The 20234-nt window shown below is 44.4% G+C and overlaps 1 protein-coding gene across 3 annotated transcripts; it reads left to right on the top strand.

The window, feature by feature from the left end:
* Positions 1-2542: 2542 nt before the first annotated feature.
* On the top strand, positions 2543-14882 carry ZNF615 (zinc finger protein 615). 3 transcript variants are annotated; one of them, XM_058708320.1, is made up of 5 exons: positions 2543-3601; positions 5554-5761; positions 7691-7817; positions 8316-8408; positions 12059-14882. In XM_058708320.1, the coding sequence occupies exons 2-5, from the start codon at positions 5747-5749 to the stop codon at positions 14017-14019; spliced, it is 2196 nt and encodes a 731-aa protein (XP_058564303.1). In that variant the 5' UTR covers positions 2543-3601; positions 5554-5746; the 3' UTR covers positions 14020-14882. The 3 variants fall into 3 exon arrangements, with proteins under 3 accessions (XP_058564303.1, XP_058564301.1, XP_058564302.1); XM_058708318.1 differs by having other exon boundaries at positions 2543-3648; XM_058708319.1 differs by having other exon boundaries at positions 2543-3806.
* The last annotated feature ends 5352 nt before the right edge of the window (positions 14883-20234 follow it).

Genomic DNA, 20234 nt, shown 5'->3' with positions numbered 1-20234 from the left:
GGAAGAAAGAAAAATACCATATGATTTCACTCATACATGGAATTAAAGAAACAAATGAATAAAGCAAAAAAAAAAAAAAGACCAAAAAACCAGACTGTTAAATATAGAGAACAATCTGAGGGTTACTAGGAGGGGAGGTGGGTAGGGGAATGCGTAAAAACATGGGGATTAAGAGTACACTTATGGTGAGCACTGAGTAATTTATAGAATTGTTGAATCACTGTATTATACACCTAAAATTAGTATAACACTGTATGTTAATTATACTGGAATGTTAAAAAATTTACAAAGCCTAAGAAAAACAAAAACAAGGAAGAGAAAGTATATTTACAGTGCTTTACTGTAAAAAAAAAAAACAACAACAACCCTGCATATAAGTGAACCCATGCAGTTCAACCCCACGTTGCTCAAGGGTCAGCTGTAGATTTTATTTTAGCCATTCCACTAGCAGCGTAGGAGAGACTCAGTCGCTCTCCATCCTCACCAGCACTTGGTATTGTCGTTGTATTTTACATTAACCATTTTATTAGGTATATAGTAGTAACCGATCTGGAGCTTAACTTGGGTCTCCCTAATGGCTAACGATATTCCACACATCATTACTACTATTATTACAGACTTGTTTATCTTATAACTGGAAGTTTGTACCTTTTGATCACCTTCACCCATTTCATCCACATCCCACCCCCACCCCTGCCTGTCACAACCAAATTTTTTTCTGTATCTAGGAGTTTGGGGGGTTTTTTTAGATTCCATATATAAATAAGATCATACAGTATTTGTCTTTCTCTGATTTATTTCACTCAGCATAATACCCTTAGGATCTATTCATGAGTCATATATGACAGGATTTTCTTCTTTTCTTTTTTTTTTTAAGTTTATTTATTTTGAGAGGGCACAATTGGGGGCAGGTCAGAGAGAGGGAGAAAGAGAGAATCCCAAGCAGGTTCCACGCTGTCAGTGCAGAGCCCAACACGGGGCTCAGCCTCACAAACCGTGAGATCGTGACCTGAGCTGAAGCCAAGAGCTGGATGCTTAACCAACTGAGCCACCCAGGTGTCCCAAGGTTTTCTTTTTTATGGCTGAATATTCAATTGTGTGTGTTTGTGCCTGTACCACATTTTTTAAATCCATTCGTTTGTATAGGACACTTAGCTTTTGATGCATGGCTATTGTAAACAATACTGCAGTGAACTTGGGGGTACGGCTGTGTTTCTGAAACAGTGACTTCATTCCATTTGAGTGGATACAGGAGAATTGGTGGATCATATTGTAGTTTTGTTTTTAATTTTTTGAGGAACCTCCATACTGTTTCACAGTGGCTGCACCAGTTTACAGTATGTCTGTAGGTTGTTCATGAAGAGACATCTCTGATTTAACAAATCACCTACTGGTGTACATTCATACTGGTATTTGTTTCTTTTGACTGCATTACAAAACTACTTTCCTAAAAGTTAATGTCTAAAGACATTTACCAATTCTGTTGTGTGGGTCTAGGGTTGGATTGTCTAGTGTGGGCTGTTTCGACTGGGGCTGCACGAGCTAGATGGCTTTTTTTTTTTTTTTTTACACGTCTAAGTGTCCCTGGAATGGATGGGGTCATTCACAATCTCATGCTGCAAGAGGCTAGCCTGGGCTCTAGTATAATGTGTTAGAGGAGCTTCAAGAGAACCATATACCAGACCTCACTGAGCAAGTCTGGTTCTGTCCTGTTTGTTACTGTCTTATTGGACACATTAGTCAGAGTCCCTAGGAGGGGATGCTATCCAAAAGTGTGAATATAGAGATGGAAGGATAAATTTATTTTTTTAAATTAAATATGTTTATTTTTGAGAGAGAGAACAAGCAAGCGAGGGGCAGAGAGAGAGGGAGAAAGAAAATCCCAAGCAAGCTCTGAACTGTCAGTGCAGAGCCGGATGTGGGACTCGAACTCATGAACTGTGAGATTGTGACCTGAGCCAAAATCGAGAGTTGGACGTTTAACCGACTGAACCACTCAGGCGCCCTGCAAGAGTAAATTTAAGAATCACAAGAGTGTTTTATTTCCTTACATTTGTCAAAATTTATACCATAAATATCCTTGTATATGTTTGTTCTCAAAAAGATTAATTTCTACTGAATCAATTCTTAATATTAAGCCCTGGCTCAAGGAGAATGAAAAGCTTAAATTGGATAATTGCAGATTGTACTCTAAAAACATTTTACTAATTTACATACTCTGGTCTGAAGCCTGTCGTCCTAAACATACCAAATACCTAAAACTTATTAAATGTGGTGTGCATCTTTTAAACTTAGAACTGTGATAAGCATGATAATAACCTCAATTAATTCAAAGCTGTACATGGTGGACAACAGTTACCTACTATGCAGATGAGAAAAAATAAAACTTAGGCTTAGCATAAGAGTGCCTTTATCCACATGGCCTCACCACTGTGAATGTTGCTCATCATGAATGTTAAGGTTTAAAATGTTTTTGTTTCATGTTTATTTTGCATTTATTTGAATATTAGATGCATTTTAAAACTTGTTATGAGTACTTGCGACTTTTAAAAGTAAATGGCCTGTTTATTATTTAGTTATTTAAAAAATTAGGTTGGCCTTTCTCTTATTCCTTTTGTAATAGGGTGTGGAAGAGTGGATCTCATGTATTGATCATAGAAATGGAAACTGGCACATTGACTCTGGAAAAGTTTGGCGGTTTCTCTTACACACACACACACACACACACTCAGGCCTTTCCTGTCCTTTCCCTCCATTCTTCCAATATATATGACAGGTTCAGTTGGATCCAAATTTAGGATTTATATTGCTGTGATTGTTGATGCTTTTCGCAATTGACACATGTGGTATAACATTCTTTTTTTTACACAACTTTTATTCTTGTGGAAGCTGTCACAGTTGCCTATTCCTGGCCACTGGTCCTCAGAGCCCTGCCTTCCTCTCTGGACCCAGGAAAAGCTCTGTGCAGCCTAGGCTCCGCCCTTCCCTGGGCATTGATCTTCTCTCAATTTCGCGGGCCTTAGTGGTCTTCCCACCCCATTATTCTTGCCCACGCCTAACTGGCGCGTTCCAGCGGTTTTCTTTCCTAATCAGTGACCGTCATCCCTGTGCCCTCAGAGCTTCTCGAACGTTGTTCTCCGTCCAAAAGTCGCTTCAAACCCATTTCTGCTGGAAACTCCCCCGAGGAGGCTTCTGTGAGTTCTGTGCTGTACAAATACCTCCACTCCCTGTTAACAGGATCACGCCAACCGAGCCGTGTCCTAATTTTAATTTTCCAGTCCGCTCGCTGAAAGGGATTTTCCCCGCACCGTTTTTTGCCTGGCGTAAGCTCCAGCTTTGCTCCTCCCACCTGTGCGTTTCTGCCCAGACTGACCGGCCCTTTCACTTTCCCAGCCGCCCCTGCCGGCGGGCGCGGAATCGGGCTCTTGGCGCCCCGTAGGGCCGAGATCCAAGATGGCTGCCCCCACGGGGCATGGCCAGGGTGCGGCCATGTTGCCGCAGCGGCAAAGCCGGGGTCCAGTTGTCTTTTCTCTAGAAATGCTTCAGACCCTTGTTGGCCGCAGCCCCGCGGTGCTGAGGGACGCGGACGAAGTTCAGCGAAGTAAGTTCAGGTGCCGGTCGGTCGCAGTGGTGTGTGGCGAGAATCAGGTGCGTTCGCGGACTGTGGCCGGGGAGGGTTCGTCAGCGTCTGCCTGGGGTGGGTGGAATTCTTGCGGGAGGAGACCGTGGGTGGGTGTTCTTCCGTGTTAGGGCGTGCGCTGGCGGTGCCCGGGGTCTCGGTCAGGAGGTGCTCTCGTAGTTCGTGGGTAAAGATTTCTCGGGAACAGCGACCGGGTGCAGAGGGCACATTTGGGGGCCGTTTACTCGCTGGGGCTCGGAGATTGCGAGCGGGAGGGTGGTGGCGGTCAGCTGCAAGTGGAGCGGGTTTTGTTCGGGGCTCAGAGACGAGCTGTTTCGGGGCTCACGGGTCGGGGTCCGTGGAGCTCACGCGGGGGCCGCCGGGTGCGTCGGGGGTACGGGTGGGAGCGTGGGCTGCGCCTGGAGGCGGGGGGCTTGGCCGCGGCGTGCGGAGCTCGGGCCTGGGCTGCCGCCAACGACAGCGGGTGTGCGTCCCCGCTTCTGCCCTTTCGCCCCGGGTCCTGTTTTCAGCTCTGGTTTTTTGGCAGCCGGCGCCGCTTCGTATCCTCGGACTCCCAGGAATGAAAGTTTTTGCCGAGATGAACGAGCCAGCCTATCTAATAGCAGTTTTATGTTGAAGTTGCCGCCTTTTCTCTTTTGTCCTCCGAGATTCCTTGCACATTCCTCTTGGATATTTCTTTTCAGATTCTGACACAAGTAAAATCTCTTTTTTTTTTTTTTCAACGTTTTTTATTTATTTTTGGGACAGAGAGAGACAGAGCATGAACGGGGGAGGGGCAGAGAGAGAGGGAGACGCAGAATCGGAAACAGGCTCCAGGCTCCAGGCTCCGAGCCATCAGCCCAGAGCCTGACGCGGGGCTCGAACTCACGGACCAGCGAGATCGTGACCTGGCTGAAGTCGGACGCTTAACCGACTGCGCCACCCAGGCGCCCCTATAGGCTTATACTTCTAATACTCTACAGAGTATGAAGAACTGAATGGCAATGAGAAATTATGAAGACAATGTGTTATTATTTGCTTATTAGCATCATGCTCTCAAAATCAAAGTGTATGTCCCCTAGGATGTAAAAAGACTTTTGCAGAGGTAGATGGACACACATGATTTAAGAGAAAAATGTGTATCTCTTACTGTCTGTGTGTCCTCTTTCCTAAAAATGATGTGCCTGAGGAGGCCCCTGCCACTTGGCCCAGAGCACTTAATAAAAAGACCGATTTTTTTTTAAATTTTTAAATTTTAGTTAACACACTGTGCAATATTGGTTTCAAGGAGTAGAATTCAGTGATTGATCACTTGCATACCACGGCCAGTGGGGGGCGCCTGTGTGGCTCAGTTGGTTAAACATACAACACCCAGTGCTCATCCCAAGTGCCCCCCTTAGCACCCAGCACCCATCTAGCCCATCCCCCACCCACCTCCCTCCATCACTCCTCAGTTTCTTCTCTATCATGAAGAGTCTCTTTGTTATGCCCAGAATTGGTGACCCCCAAAGACCACCAGGGAGCCGAGTCCGATGCAAAAGCAAAAGAGCTTTTATTCGAGCTAGCTCAAGATCAATCCCCTACCTGCACCGACACAGCGGTGAGATACCAGGGAGAGAGAGCGAGTTTCAAAAGCACAAAGGTTTTATTGGGGTCTAGGGGCAGTTGGTGAGGTAATGGCTGTGGCCTCAGCCTATTGGCTGGGGAAGGGTTGTGGCCTTGGCCGATTGGCTAGGGAAGGGTGGGAGTCCTGTTACTCAAGGGGAGGAGGCGTGGTCGTCCGGCACAGGCCCGCCCCTTCATCTTGTGGTTTTTTTCCCTCTCTTTTCAAAAAGACAGATCTTTGGGGGCCTTGGTTTAAGGTGGATGCATAGCGACAGTGACAATATTTGGGCCTAAAGAGATTGTGCCGCTCAGAGTAATTTGCTTTTCAGCCTGTAGGTGCTGGCTCCCCAGGGACAAGAGGAATCCAGGGAAAAAGGAGAAGATTCCAAGACTTAGGCATCAGCATTTCTGGGGAAACCTTTGACTGGAGACTGAGATTTTTGAACAGAAATTTAGAGCTGATCCAGAAGAGCTAAAGACAGAGCATCCCGGTTAGCAGCCATTTCCCAAAATCAGAAGAAGATGATCCAGGCCCAGGTGACTTTTGGTTTCTTTTATTCTTTCCTCCCCCTCCCCCAATGGATTTGTAGAGGCCTGTAGAAAAAAAAAAAAAAATCAGTGCAATTAAACAAAAAAGTTTGAATTGAGAATAGCAGGATCTGGAGAAATCTGGGCCAAGTAGGATCAGGAACATATTTTTCATAGGATTCATACTTTGTGGCTCTTGTTGGAATATATGTGATTGTGCAAGACCCTGTAGGTCACAATACCTGTCAATGTTGCACATATCTCTGACAGCCATCATGAGAGAATCTTGGTAAGTTACATGGCAGGCATTAGTTACTGTGATCTGTTTCTACTGCCAACACTTCTGATACCAAACATGTGAATTTTTTCATACCAACGACCAGTTCCTCAAGTCTCTAGACACCACCGTGTACAATTTGATTCAATCTTGACACTAACTACCTGGAGTTACTATCGTACTCCACAAGTTTATAGGGCTCAGTCCCACAAGACTGACCTCATTACAGATGCCAAGCATTAGGTGCCCAGGGTACCCATACTTCTGACTTGGCTACAAATGGGCAGTTCCCACAATCCCTTCCTTGGGTTCGAGAATTCACTCCAGTGGCTCACGTAACTCAGGAAAACACTTTACTTCACATTTACCAGTTTATTATAAAGGCTACATGATGGGAACAACCAAATGGAAGAGAAGCATAGGGCAAGGTATGGGAGAAGGGGCGAGGACCTTCCATGCCATCTCCAAGCAAGCCACCCTCCCAGCACCTTGATGTGTTAACCAACATGGAAGCACCCCAGCCCTGTAGTTTAGTGTTTTTTATGGAAGTTTCATTATGTAGAGGCGATTGATGAAATCACTGGCCATTTAGTGATTATCTCAATCTCCAGTTCCTCTCCCCTCCCTACCCTGGGGTAGGGCTGACACTTCCAGCCCTCTAATCAATAGCTTGGTTCTCATAGCAACCAGCCACATCCTTAGGGTATCTAGGGGCCCACCAGAGTTACCTCGTTAATATAAATTCGGGTATGGTTGAAAGGGGCTTGTTACAAATAACACAAGGTGTCCCTCCCACCGCAAGCCCTTCTAAAGGCTTTAGGAGCTTTGTGCTAGGAACTGGAGATGAATACCAAATATATACCTCTTATTATATCACAGTATCACAGGCATCGACTGTGAGGAGAAAACAGACTAGTTCCTTGAGGGAATGTTAATGTTTCATGACACATAGGTTTGAAGTTCACATAGGTCTTTGATCGTTCTTCATAGATCTGTTGTGGTGAGTAAAGGCCTTAACTGCCCTTACTTCTCATAAATGTAAAAACGTGGTTCCTGCAGCTGTTTCTTCATTGTTTCTATTGTAGTGTTAACTCTGCCTAATGATATGCACACATACATATATATATTTGTCTATGTACATCTATGTGTCTATAAGTAAGTATATTTGTAGTTTTTTTATAAATTTGCTTGATCATTAATCTCTTTGCTTTATACATGTATTATACGGTTCCTTTATTTTGTTTAGTATATTAACCACTGAAATTAGTATGGGTTTTCTGGTGATTCTAGCATATCTGCAGTCTTCATCACTGATTTTGGTATTGGTTCACATGCTCGTGGTGAACTTAGAAATCTGTGTTATTCATCTACGTACTTCCATATTGGCAAATAGATGCTCAAATTTATACAGATGTTCTTACACCAGCAAGAGGATTTAATGGTACATATTACAGAAACTTTCTCTGATTTTCAACTTTGATGAGGAGAAGACTGCACAGTAACATAATATTTTACAAGATTTCTTATTCTATCACCATGTATTAAAGAACAAAAACCACCAATTTCCTTTATGGTGAAATGAACAGAATAGTTTCCCTTATCCATTTTTTACATATCACTGAAAGAACATCATTTCATTAAATGTAACTGTGTTGTAACAGGAATCCCTGACATTTGAGGACGTGGCCGTGGGCTTCTCCCGGGAGGAGTGGCGGCTCCTGGCCCCCGCCCAGAAGGACCTGTACCGGGATGTGATGCTGGAGAACTACAGGAACTTGGTGTCCGTGGGTGAGGACGACTCCTCTGTGTCTCTCACAGGGTGCTCTGCCAGTGGTTTTTTCTTTCTCAGCTACTTAACTCTTTAGTACTCTGACATGATAGATTCTCGCATCCTTTTCTTCTCTCAGACAAGAGGATATAATGCCCCCTCTCTTGAGAGAAAAGCCTTGATGTTTACAGATGTGAAACATTGTTTATTCCCTAAAATGTAACATTATGCCCTCCTGATATACCCCAGGCCACGGAGTCGTCTTCTTCTTCTTCTTCTTTTTTTTTTTTTTGTTATTTATTTATTTTGAGAGAGAGAGAAAGTGTGAGTCAGGGAGGGGCAGAGAGAAGGGAGAGAGAGAGAGTCCCAAGCAGGCTCCGCACTGCTGGCGCAGAGCCCCACATGGAGCTTGACCCCGCGAACCACGAGATCGTGACCCGAGCCACAGTCGGACGCTGAACCAACTGAGCCACCCCGGTGCCCCAACCACTGAGTCCTCTATCATTTCTCACGAACAGGGTATCTCGCCAGCAAACCAGATGCACTCTCCAAGTTGGAAGGAGGAGAACTTTGGACAACAGAGGATGAGATCGACAGTCGAATCTGCCCAGGTGAGTGAGAAGTTGGCAGGGTGGGGGGTGGCTGCAGAAGCAGTACCCTGGTCAGGCAGAGAAGGTGTCACAGCTGTGACAGCCCCTCACCACATCTGTTTTCCCCTATGGGAACTCTTCTTCTTTGTTGAAATTTCGAGGAAAATATATCCCTCTTTTTCTTTTGAGAGCTGATCCCTGTTCCCTGTTTGCTTTATATACTTCTTGTTTTTGTTTGTTTTGCATAGTCATCTTCTTCCTCGGACTTTCTAATCTTCATCTACTGTGACAGTGTCTCTCCTGCTGTGAAATTCCACTTTCCAGGCCTTTCTGGAAAAAAACAACTTTGACTTCCCCACTTTTTTCTCACTACTATGCCTGCTTACCAGGAAATAATGATTTCCTTCCATAACTTCTGACTATACCTTTGATACTTGGTCTCCATGGTAACCTGGCTTTTGCTGTGCATTTATGTCGTTCTTTGCCCCCACCCCCACCCCGGGAACCCCTGAAGTTCTCCATACTTTCGTTTTCATTTTCTTCTCAGTTCTCCTCACTCTTAAGTTTCCTCCATTCCCGTGAGTCAACCTCTTTCTCTTTTCTTAAGATGTCCAATTGACTTCTCTCTCAATATTGTCTAATGCATGCTTTCATCCTATATATTTTACCCTTCTTCATGGCAGCCAGCCGTAACTTCCCATTCTGTGTGTGAGCACAGGAATCATCTTCTCTTCATCCTTTTTTTAAAATGCAGGTTCTTGGGGCGCCTGGGTGGCGCAGTCGGTTAAGCGTCCGACTTCAGCCAGGTCACGATCTCGCGGTCCGTGAGTTCGAGCCCCGCGTCAGGCTCTGGGCTGATGGCTCGGAGCCTGGAGCCTGTTTCCGATTCTGTGTCTCCCTCTCTCTCTGCCCCTCCCCGTTCATGCTCTGTCTCTGTCCCAAAAATAAATAAAAAACGTTGAAAAAAAAAAATTTAAAATGCAGGTTCTTGAGGTGCCTGGGTGGCTCAGTCGGTTGAGCATCCAACTCTTGGTTTCGGCTCAGGTCATGATCTCGCGGCTTCGTGGGCTCAAACCCACAGAGCATCGGGTTCTGTGCTAGCAGCACAGAGCCTGCTTGGGATTCTCTGTCTCCCTCTGTCTCTGCCTCTCCCTTGCTTGTGCTGTCTCTGTCTTTCTCAAAAAATAAATAAATAAACTTAAAAAAAAATTAATTTAGGTTCTCTTTGAGTTCAACACGAGTACACATTTTAAATCGTCCCCATCCTGGCATTACCTTGAATGTTCTCTGCTTGCTGAGCTCTCAAAGGTTATCTAATTAACAAGAAAATATCTTTTTTAACATGCCACATGATTGCCAGCCCAAACTGGGTCATAAGTTATGTCTGCTTCAAATGATTTCCTTCATGGTTTTGTTAATTCAGATTTTCCTTTAATTATTAGATGTTATCACTGCATTTATTTTCCTAAGGCTTTTGTTTTCACATGATTTTTTTTAAATTTTTATTATTTATTTTTGAGAGAGAGAGAGACAGAGCACGAGCAGGGGAGGGTTAGAGAGAAAGATGCAGAATCCGAAGCAGGCTCCAGGCTCTGAAGCACTCCCTGACATTATTTTTGTTGTTGTTGTTGTTGTTGTTGTTGTTATTGTAATTCAGTCACACCCTGATACTGGATGTACCCATGTATTATTACTTTTCAATTTGTAAAGTGATGGCAAAATGGGGCACCTGGGTGGTTCTGTAGATTGAGCGTCCAACTTCGGCTCAGGTGATGATCTCACAGTTCGTGAATTGGAGCCCCACGTCGGGCTCTGTGCTGACAGTTCGGAGCCTGGAGCCTGCTTTGGATTCTGTGCCTCCCTCTCTCTCTGCCCCTCCGCCACTCACTGTCTCTGTCTCTCTGTCTCTCTGTCTCTCTCTCAAAAATGAATAAATGTTAAAATAAATAAATAACTAATAAAAAATAAATTTAAAGTGATAGCAAATGGAATTTCTACTAATTTTTCAAGAACTTGAGTCTGATTTTTTTTTTTTATTCGAGTATAATAACATACAGTGTCATATTAGTTTCAGGTGTACAATTCAACAATCTAGGGGTGCCTGTGTGGCTCACTTGGTTAAGCATCCGGGTCTTGATCTTGGCTCAGGTCATGATCTCACGGTTCATGAGTTTGAGCCCTCCAGTAACACAAAGCCTGCTTGGGATTCTGTCTCTCCCTCTCTCTATCCCTTCCCTGCTCTCATGTGCTCACTCTCTCTCTCAAAATAAATCAACTTTTAAAAAAATCTCACATTTTAAGATGTGATTTCACATTTTAAGATAACATCTTCACATTTAGCATGCATGTTTCACAATGCATGCTAGGTTTTCCCCTCATTCTGAACTTCAGTAATATTCCTTATTTTAGTGAGAGATATTTTGTCCAGCAGCCCAAGCCACACAATTCCTGAAGTGATCCTTGAGTCCTCGCTTTCATTAACCTCTTCCCACTTCTCCCATTGAGCCCATCAGTGAACCTTATCTTTTCTTTAAATATATCTTGATTTCCTCTACCTCTTACTTCTCCACTGCTTCTTTAACTGTGTTTCACAAACTGCAATTGCCTTCTTAATCCTTTGCTTCAGTTGTCTATACCGAGAATAAAATCAGGATGTTTTACAGATTTAACTCAATGCTGATACTATCTACCTGGAAAGAATGTCAGATCCTATAAGCTAAAGGTTCAGTCCCACAAGTCTGTCCCTACTTCAGATGTCAGTTGCAAGTCCAGATTGTTACCTATGCTTCTGTCCATCTGACTATAAATTGTAGATTCCCATGTCCCCCTCTTTGGGTTCAATTAATTTGCTAGAGTAGCTCACAGAACTCAGACACTTGTGTTTGCCAGCTTAATAAAGGATTTATAAAGGATACAGATGAACAGCCAGATGAAGAGGTACATAGGGCAAAGTATGAAGGATTTCTGAATGCAGGAGCTTCTGTCTCCATGGAACTGGGGTGCACCACCCTCCTGGCACACGGATGTCTTTACCAACCCAGAAGCTGATCAGATCTTACTTAAGAGTTTCTATAGAGCTTTTTTAAAAAAAATGTTTATTTATTTTGAAAGAAAAAGAATGAGCAGGGGAGGGGGAGAGAGAAAGAGAGAATCCCAAGCAGGCTCCGTGCTGTCAGCACAGAGCCTGACATGGGGCTCAATATCACAAACCGTGAGATCATGATTTGAGCCAAAGTCGAGTCAAGAGCTTAACTGACTGAGCCACCCAGGTGCCCCAAGAGTTTCTGTACAGCTGTAATCTCTAGTTCCTCCTGCCTTTCCCTTTCTTGGTGGGTGGGACTGAAAGTTCCAACCTTATAATCGCTTGGTCTTTCTGGGTACCAGCCCCATTTCGTGGTTGTGTAGGAACCCTATGCTAAATCGCCTCATTAGCATAAACTCAGTTGTGATTGAAAGGGCTTGTTATGAATAACAAAAGAAACTCCCGTTAGGACATTTAGAAGCTCTGTACCAAGAACTGTGGATAGAGACCAAATGTATTTCTTATTATACCACCTGTAGGATTGTCACTTAAAATAACTACTTCACATGAAGGCCTTTTTAAAACAGTTTTATTCCAAACTAAGATTATGAGAGATGACAGAGTGATTCATTGTTCTCTTCTCTCCTAGAAATCAGGAAAGTTGATGATCCCCTGCAGTGTCAGTTACAAAATCAAAGCATTCAGAAGAGTGTGGAACAATGCTGTGAACATAATACATTTGCAAGCATTTTTAACCAGAGTGAAAGTGATTTTCTGTTGAAACAAAATTATGATATGTTTGATTTACGTGAAAAACCTTTAAAATCAAATTCAAGTTTGGAAAGCCAGAGTATAAGCTGTGATTTGGAGAACTCTGCTGAATTTCATGAAGATGGGAAATCCCTTCTTTATGGTAACCACGAACAATTTTATAGTGTAAATAAATTTCCTGCAGGTGTAAAACCCATTAATAATAATTCCCAGGTCATGAAACAACAGAGAACTCAAAATACGCAGAAAGCCCATGTATGCAGTGAATGTGGGAAAGCCTTTGTCAAGGTGTCTCAGCTCACTGATCATCAGAGAGTTCATACTAGAGAGAAACCTCATGGATGTGGTATGTGTAGGAAAGCATTCTCCAGAAAATCCAGGCTAATTGAACATCAGAGAATTCATACAGGACTGAAACATTATGAATGCACTGAATGTGACAAAACATTTCCTAAGAAATCACAATTCAGCATACACCAGAAAACTCATATGGGACAGAAGCCTTATACATGTAATGAATGCGGGAAGGCGTTCATCAAGAAATGTCGGCTCGTTTATCATCAGCGAACTCATACAGGAGAGAAGCCCCATGAATGCAGTCTATGTGAGAAAGCCTTCTCTACAAAGTTTAGTCTCACTACGCATCAGAAAACTCATACAGGAGAGAAACCATATATATGCAACGAATGTGGAAAAGGCTTCATTGAGAAGAGGCGTCTTGTTGCACATCATCGAACTCATACTGGCGAGAAACCTTTTATGTGCGATGAATGTGGGAGAGGTTTCACCCTGAAGAACAGTCTTCTCACACATCAGCAAACTCATACAGAAGAGAAATTGTATACATGCAGTGAATGTGGAAAAGGCTTCTCAATGAAGCACTGTCTCATCGTACATCAGCGAACTCATACAGGAGAGAAACCCTACACATGCAGTGAGTGTGGAAAAGGCTTCACCTTGAAGAGTCCGCTCATCAGACATCAGCGAACACATACGGGAGAGAAACCCTATGTGTGTAGTGTATGTGGAAAAGGCTTCACCATGAAGAGTGATCTCATTGTACATCAGCGAACTCATACTGCAGAGAAACCATATATATGCAGTGATTGCGGGAAAGGCTTCACCGTGAAGAGCCGCCTGATTGTACACCAGCGAACTCATACGGGAGAGAAACCCTACATATGCAGTGAATGTGGGAAAGGCTTTCCAGCAAAGATACGGCTGGTCGGACATCAACGAACTCACACGGGAGAGAAGCCCTATATATGCAGTGAATGTGGAAAAGGCTTCACAGAGAAGAGTCATCTCAATGTGCACAGGCGCACTCATACAGGAGAGAAACCCTATATATGCAATGAGTGTGGCAAAGGCTTAACTGGGAAAAGCATGCTCGTTGCACATTTGCGAACTCATACCGGGGAAAAACCGTATATATGCAGTGAGTGTGGAAAGGGCTTCACCATGAAGAGTACTCTAGGTATACATCAGCAGACTCATACCGGAGAGAAGCCATACAAATGCAACGAATGTGATAAAGCCTTCCGGAAGAAGACCTGCCTCGTACAACATCAGAGATTTCACACGGGAAAAACCTCCTTTGCATGTACCGAATGTGGAAAATTTTCTTTGCGCAAAAATGATCTCATCACCCATCAGAGAATTCACACAGGAGAGAAACCATTTGAATGCAGGGAATGTGGGAAAGCCTTCACGACCAAGTCAGGGCTCAATGTTCATCAAAGAAAACATACCGGAGAGAGGCCCTATGGATGCAGTGATTGTGGGAAAACTTTTGCCCACTTGTCAATCCTTGTTAAACACAAGAGAATTCACAGATAGTCACTTTGGGAAAACCTGTTGCCAGTTGTAGGCCCTCAAGATAATATTTTGCAATGAAGAATGAATGCAAAGAATGGTATTATCTTTAGTGATCAGTTGTGTCACATTTTATGTTGACAAAAAACTTACAAAACTGCTCGCGCAGTCAGCCTTGATGAAAATATCTTAGGACATTATACATCTAAAAAGTGTTGACTAAGATAGATTCTATGAATGTGACAGACTAGGAAAGCCTTCGGTGGGAAGAAGCCCTATCACGTGATCATCACAGATCATGAACGACTAGGAAAGCCTTTGCCCAGAAGTTAAGACCTCAGTAGATGTTAATTCACACTAGAGAAGTACTTTCCTATGGTAATAAATATAGTCCGGTCTTGAAGTAACATATTTGCCAGGAAATCCACACAGAAATAACTTAGGAACACGTTCAATGTGGTGGACTTTAGCAAAATACCAGACAACTTAAGGAAAGAGGCCTTGGAGAAATGATGCATGAGAGCATTCTGTCATATGTCTAACATAACAGATAATACACCTCTCAGACATTGAGAACAGGATACCTTCAGCCATATGTCTGACTGCCTTGTCATTGATGTTATCAATTTTAAATTGTGGCAGTTACTCTTATCATGTATTAAATTTTAATATGTACAACACAGGAGTGTTCTATGAGTGTTCTCTGCCTGTTTCATTATATAATTAACCCTTGAGTTTCTTTGTTCCAAGTTTAATTGTTATTACCAAATACTTGAAGTACTTCAGAATGAAACGATATATTCATATGTGTAACTCAATATATTTGGATGTGTTTAACCAAGTTCATAAGCAGCATCAAGTGGTTTATAAAATTAATGTAAATGCAACGTTTATATAACTTCTAATTTTTTTTTTTAAGTTTATTTATTTTGAAATAGAGACCGAGATGGGAGAGGGCAGAGAGAGAGAGAGAGGGAGAGAGAGAGAGAGAGAGAGAGAATCCCAAGTAGGCTCTGTACCATCAGTGCAGAGCCCAGTGCGGGGTTTGAGCTCACGAACCGTGAGGTCATGACCATCAGATGCTTAACCGACTGAGCTACCTCCGCGTCGTATGTGACTTTTAATTTTGAAATAAGTTTAGAATCACAAAAACGAGTATTTCTGAGATTTCCTAAATGCCCTTCAGCCAGCTGTTTCCAAAGGTAAAACCTTACATAACCGTGGTCCAATATCAAATAGAGGAAAGTGAAATTATTATACTACTTTTAACCACAGGATTTACTTGGATCTCACCAGTTTTCACATGCACTCATTTTTGGTTTTTATATATAGCTTTAAGAAACTTTATCACATATGTAGGTTTCTGTAACCAACACCACAGTAAAAATTCAGAATGTGTTGTCGACACAAACTCCCCATGCCACCCCTTCATAGTGACACTTTTCCCTGGCATCAGAGATTCTATAAATTTGTCATTTATAGAACATTAATTAGAAAAGTAGAGTCATTTAGCACTTACTCTTTGAAGTTGGCTATTTGACCTTATGAGATAATAGGAAATATATAGGTCTCTGCCCCTTGTGGCCAGCTGCCCCTGGTTACCTGCAAACGCTCCTGAAACCCTTGTAAATTCCTAAGTGATGAGTGCATTAGGAGCAATTTTTATTCTAATGAGGTGACTCTGGGTGGGCTCCTGTAAGGCTTCTGGATGAGGACTGGATGAGGACGAAGCCATAATTAAAAAGTTTGCAACATTCTGCCCAACACCCATCCTCCAGGGAGGGGAGAGGGAAACTGAGTCAGTAATTGGTCAGTCCTGAAGAAGCCTCCATAAAATCCCCAACGATGGGTGAGCTTCCAGGTAGGTGAACACAGCCAGGTTGGGGGAGGGCAACATAACACAACTCCACCAGGACAGAAGCTTGTGCTTGGGACCCTTCCAGGTCTCATTCCATGTGTCTCTTCATCTGGCCGTTCACCTATATGCTTTAACCTAGCTTTTAATATAATTTTTTTTTTAATTTTTTTAACGTTTATTTATTTTTGAGACAGAGAGAGACAGAGCATGAACAGGGGAGGGGCAGAGAGAGAGGGAGACACAGAATCTGAAACAGGCTCCAGGCTCTGAGCGGTCAGCACAGAGCCCGACGCGGGGCTTGAACTCACAAATTGTGAGATCATGACCTGAGCCGAAGTCAGATGCTTAACCGACCGAGCCACCCAGGCGCCCCTAACCTAGCTTTTAATTGGTGTCAGTGTTTCTCCGAGTTCTGTGAGCTGCTCTAGCAAATCAATGGAACTGGAGGAAGGAGTTGTGGGGAACTCCCACCTGTAAGCAAGTCCGAAGTTGTAGGTAACCTGGGGACCTACTACTGGTCCCTGGGTATGAAATGAGGAGGGGGGTTCATTCGTGGGGCCCAGCCCTTCACCTGTGGGACCTGACACTCCAGGTAGCTCGTGTCGGGATGGAGTTACACTGCAGGGCCCAGCTGGTGTCCTGGAGAATTGCGGGGGTGTGCGGAAATCCCCACAAGCATTTGGTGACCGGAAGTGCCCCAAGGGTCATGTGGCAGCCAGTGTGAGTAAAGGAGAAGCACGGGAGGAGGCCGACACTGTAGGTTTGTCCAATACAGACCTCAGGAAAAGTCAACCCAAGATCCAGCCAGAAGCTCTGTGGGGTCTTCCCTGCACTTGGACGCCGGACTTCACGCAAACTGGCTGCGCCCCAGGTGCTCCTGCCTAAGTGCTCAGCTTGCCCTTTTTCCCCAAACTGATGATCAGAATGCGCCCCCACGTCACATGGGCTTCGGGTAGGTTCCCGCCTCTGAAGAGGCCTGTGACCGTCTCTTTCGAGGAGGGGAAGGCCCCGGGTGCCCTCATGACGGTTCCGATTCTTCCCGCCGGACAGAGGGCCGGCAGCAAAACGACTGCTCCGGTCAGAAGCGCTAGGAGAGCTCAGGGAGGAAACGAGGTCACCTCCCACCCGAGTGCCCTCAGGCCCGGAGCGAGCGAGCCGAGACGCACTTCCGGAAGCCCCGAGCCCGCCGCACACGCCCCTCGCCGCCCAGACCCCAGCCGCTGGCCAGCAGGGCGCCGAGAGCACCGCAGTCCCACGAGGTCCGGGGAGTCCTCAGAGGCTCGGGGTTCGGGGCGCCTGACCGGGTGTGGGTCCCTAGCGAGGGGCCCGGCCCGGGAAGCGGGAATGCGCCTGGGGACGTCCTCAGTCCCCGAGGAAGGCGGGCGCGCGCTCAGGCGAGGTCTTTGGGGCCCGACGGCCGAGGGCGGCCGGTCGGGACCGGGGGCTTGTGTGTTAACTTCGCGGGGCGAGCTGCGGACCCACGAACACCGCGCCTCGGCGACCTCAGCGATTTCACCTGGGGCTCCGAAGGGGCAGGTGCGTCCAGCGCGAGGAGAGCTCCTGCGGTAACCTTGACATCGAATCTGAGGTCAATGTTGTTTTGGGGAGTGCAGGATTTGAGAGCCTAGGAGTCTAGAAGTTTTGAGACTCATAACCCCAGGCCAGTGTGTGTGTGTGTGTGTGTGTGTGTGTGTGTGTGTGTGTGTGTGTGATTTAATGTTCATTTTTGAGAGAGAGTACAAGTGGGAGAGAGGCAGAGAAAGGGGGAGACAGAGGATCCCAAGCGGGCTCTGTGCTGATAGCAGCGAGCTGATGCTAGGCTCGAACACAGGAACCATGAGGTCATGACCTGAGCGATGCTCAACGGACTGAGCCACCCAGGTGCCCCATGAGGCTCAACCTTCTGGATGGGGGAAGTATTTCCTTTCAGTCTTTTGAGTCCCTTCTCAAGATTCCTAACAAAAACTCGAATCAAAATTTGTCTCCTGCATCCCCTCTCCTCACTGTCCCTGCAAAAATCAGAGTAGTTCGCCATGATCAAGTGCTGTGTCCCTGAATAAAGATAGGCTTTTTATCTTTTTTTTTTTTTTTTTTTTTTTTTTTTTAAGTAGGCTTCACACTTAAAAGCAGACTTGAACTCATGACCCTGAGATCAAGACCTGACCTGAGATGCTTAACCCACTGAGCTACCCAGGTGCCCCAGGATTTTTATTTTATGGCAAAAGTCTCCTCAGGTATTTCCTTCCAGGTTTGACACAAGCAACCATTTTCGTAAATTCTCCTTCTCCATGAGAGCCATTTCATTAAATTAAAAAAAATTTTTTTAATGTTTATTTATTTTTGACACAGAGAGAGACAGAGACAGAGCACGAGTGGGGGATGGGCAGAGAGAGAGGGAGACACAGAATTTGAAACAGGCTCCGGGCTCTTATGTCACTTATCACCACTATCCAATTTTTTTGAATTTTCATGACCCCCCAAAGTAACTGGATGGTTGTTTTGGTATTGTTGAGTTTTGGCAATTCTTTTTTTTTTTTTTTTTTAATTTTTTTTTTCAACGTTTTTTATTTTTATTTTTGGGACAGAGAGAGACAGAGCTGAACGGGGGAGGGGCAGAGAGAGAGGGAGACACAGAATCGGAAACAGGCTCCAGGCTCCGAGCCATCAGCCCAGAGCCTGACGCGGGGCTCGAACTCACGGACCGCGAGATCGTGACCTGGCTGAAGTCGGACGCTTAACCGACTGCGCCACCCAGGCGCCCCTTGGCAATTCTTAATATATTCTGAATATAAGTCCTTTATCAGATGTACAATGTGGAGATATTTTCTCCCAATCCCTGGCTCCACTCTTCTTAAATGTTGTGCTTAGAAAGTACAAATGTTTAAAAGAAAAAAAAAGTACAAATGTTTTTAATTTTAACCAAGTCCAATTTATCACCTTTTATGGCTCATCCATTACTGTCTTGTCTCACGAACTCTCTGGCTAATTTATTTGGTTTATGAACATTACCTCCCATTTACCTCTCTCCCTTATATTTAGGTCTGGGATCTATCTTGAGTGAATTTTTGTATATATTTAGAGTTAAAGGTCTTAATTTATTTTTCTGCAAACAGAAATACAATTATCCTAGCATCCTTTGTTGAAAAGACTAATCCCATTCAATCATCTTGGTACCTTGGGAAAAAAGCTATTGACCTTAATATTTTTGGACTCTCAATTCTGGTTGTAACTTTCTCATTGACTCCAGACCCTTGTTGGCCTCACTTTAGTGGCCTTTTCCTGAGGCCCCAATCTCAGTCCCAGTTTAGGTTCCTCCCAGCTGCTCTTTCCTCTAGTTGGTGTTGGCCAGCCCCATGCTGATGAGGGACAGAAGCAGAAGAATGTTCACTTTTAGTCTGGAAGGCTGACCAATAGCCAGCATAGTTCTAATAAGGATCAAATATGTACTGGTTCCTACATTCTTCTTCTTTTTTATTTTATTTTTTAAAAATCTTTATTTATTTTTGAGAGAGAGACAGAGTGTGAGCAGGGGAGGAGCAGAGAGAGAGGGAGACACAGAATCTGAAGCAGGCTCCAGGCCCTGAGCTGTCAGCACAGAGCCTGACACAGGGCCCGAACTCACAAGCCGTGAGATCATGACCTGAGCTGAAGTCGGATGCTCAACCGACTGAGCCACCCAGGCGCCCCTACTTCTTCTTTTTTAAAGTTTATTTATCTTGCGAGAGACAGAAACAGTGCCAGTAGGAGAGGGGCAGAGAGAGAGAATCCCAAGCAGGTTCCTCATTGTCAGCACAGAGCCTGACACCGGACTCAATCTCTTGAAACCTTGAGATCATGACCTGAGCTGAAACCAGGAGTCTGACACTTACCCAAACTGAGCCACCCAGGCACCCCTAGGTTGCTACATTCTTAAAGGGTCTGATGATTGCCTGTAAATCTCACGGATAGTTACTATCAAACTGAATGATAAGCACCAGAGATATCTTGGGTAAGTAGTTTTATGAGTCGAAATTCTAAGAGAACATTGATGATCCAATACTCCCTGCGTGTCCCCTTGCTGTTGAGTAGTAAGCATATAACCACCAGATTCATACAGCAAAAGTGCAGCTTTTTCTGCCCACAGGTCCTGTCCCGGTGCTGCTTAAATTAACTTAGTAAGTTGCACCACAAAAGTCTCAAGAATTCTTTCTTCACCACTTAGCTCAACAATCTCACAACAACATTGTACCAGTTGCTCAAAATCTTTTTCTGTTCTTAAAAACCTCCTCCTGCAAGCAATTTTTCACCAGAAGCTTTCCGTGGGTGCTTGTTACCAGATGTATTTTCCTCTTTCCAGAAGTTTGTTCTCTGCTGCACCATCCACACTTGAACTTTTACTGTT

The sequence above is a fragment of the Neofelis nebulosa genome, chromosome 17, assembly GCF_028018385.1.
Source record: "Neofelis nebulosa isolate mNeoNeb1 chromosome 17, mNeoNeb1.pri, whole genome shotgun sequence".
Taxonomy (NCBI): Eukaryota; Metazoa; Chordata; class Mammalia; order Carnivora; family Felidae; genus Neofelis; species Neofelis nebulosa.
This window is presented reverse-complemented; position numbering and strand designations above follow the sequence as displayed.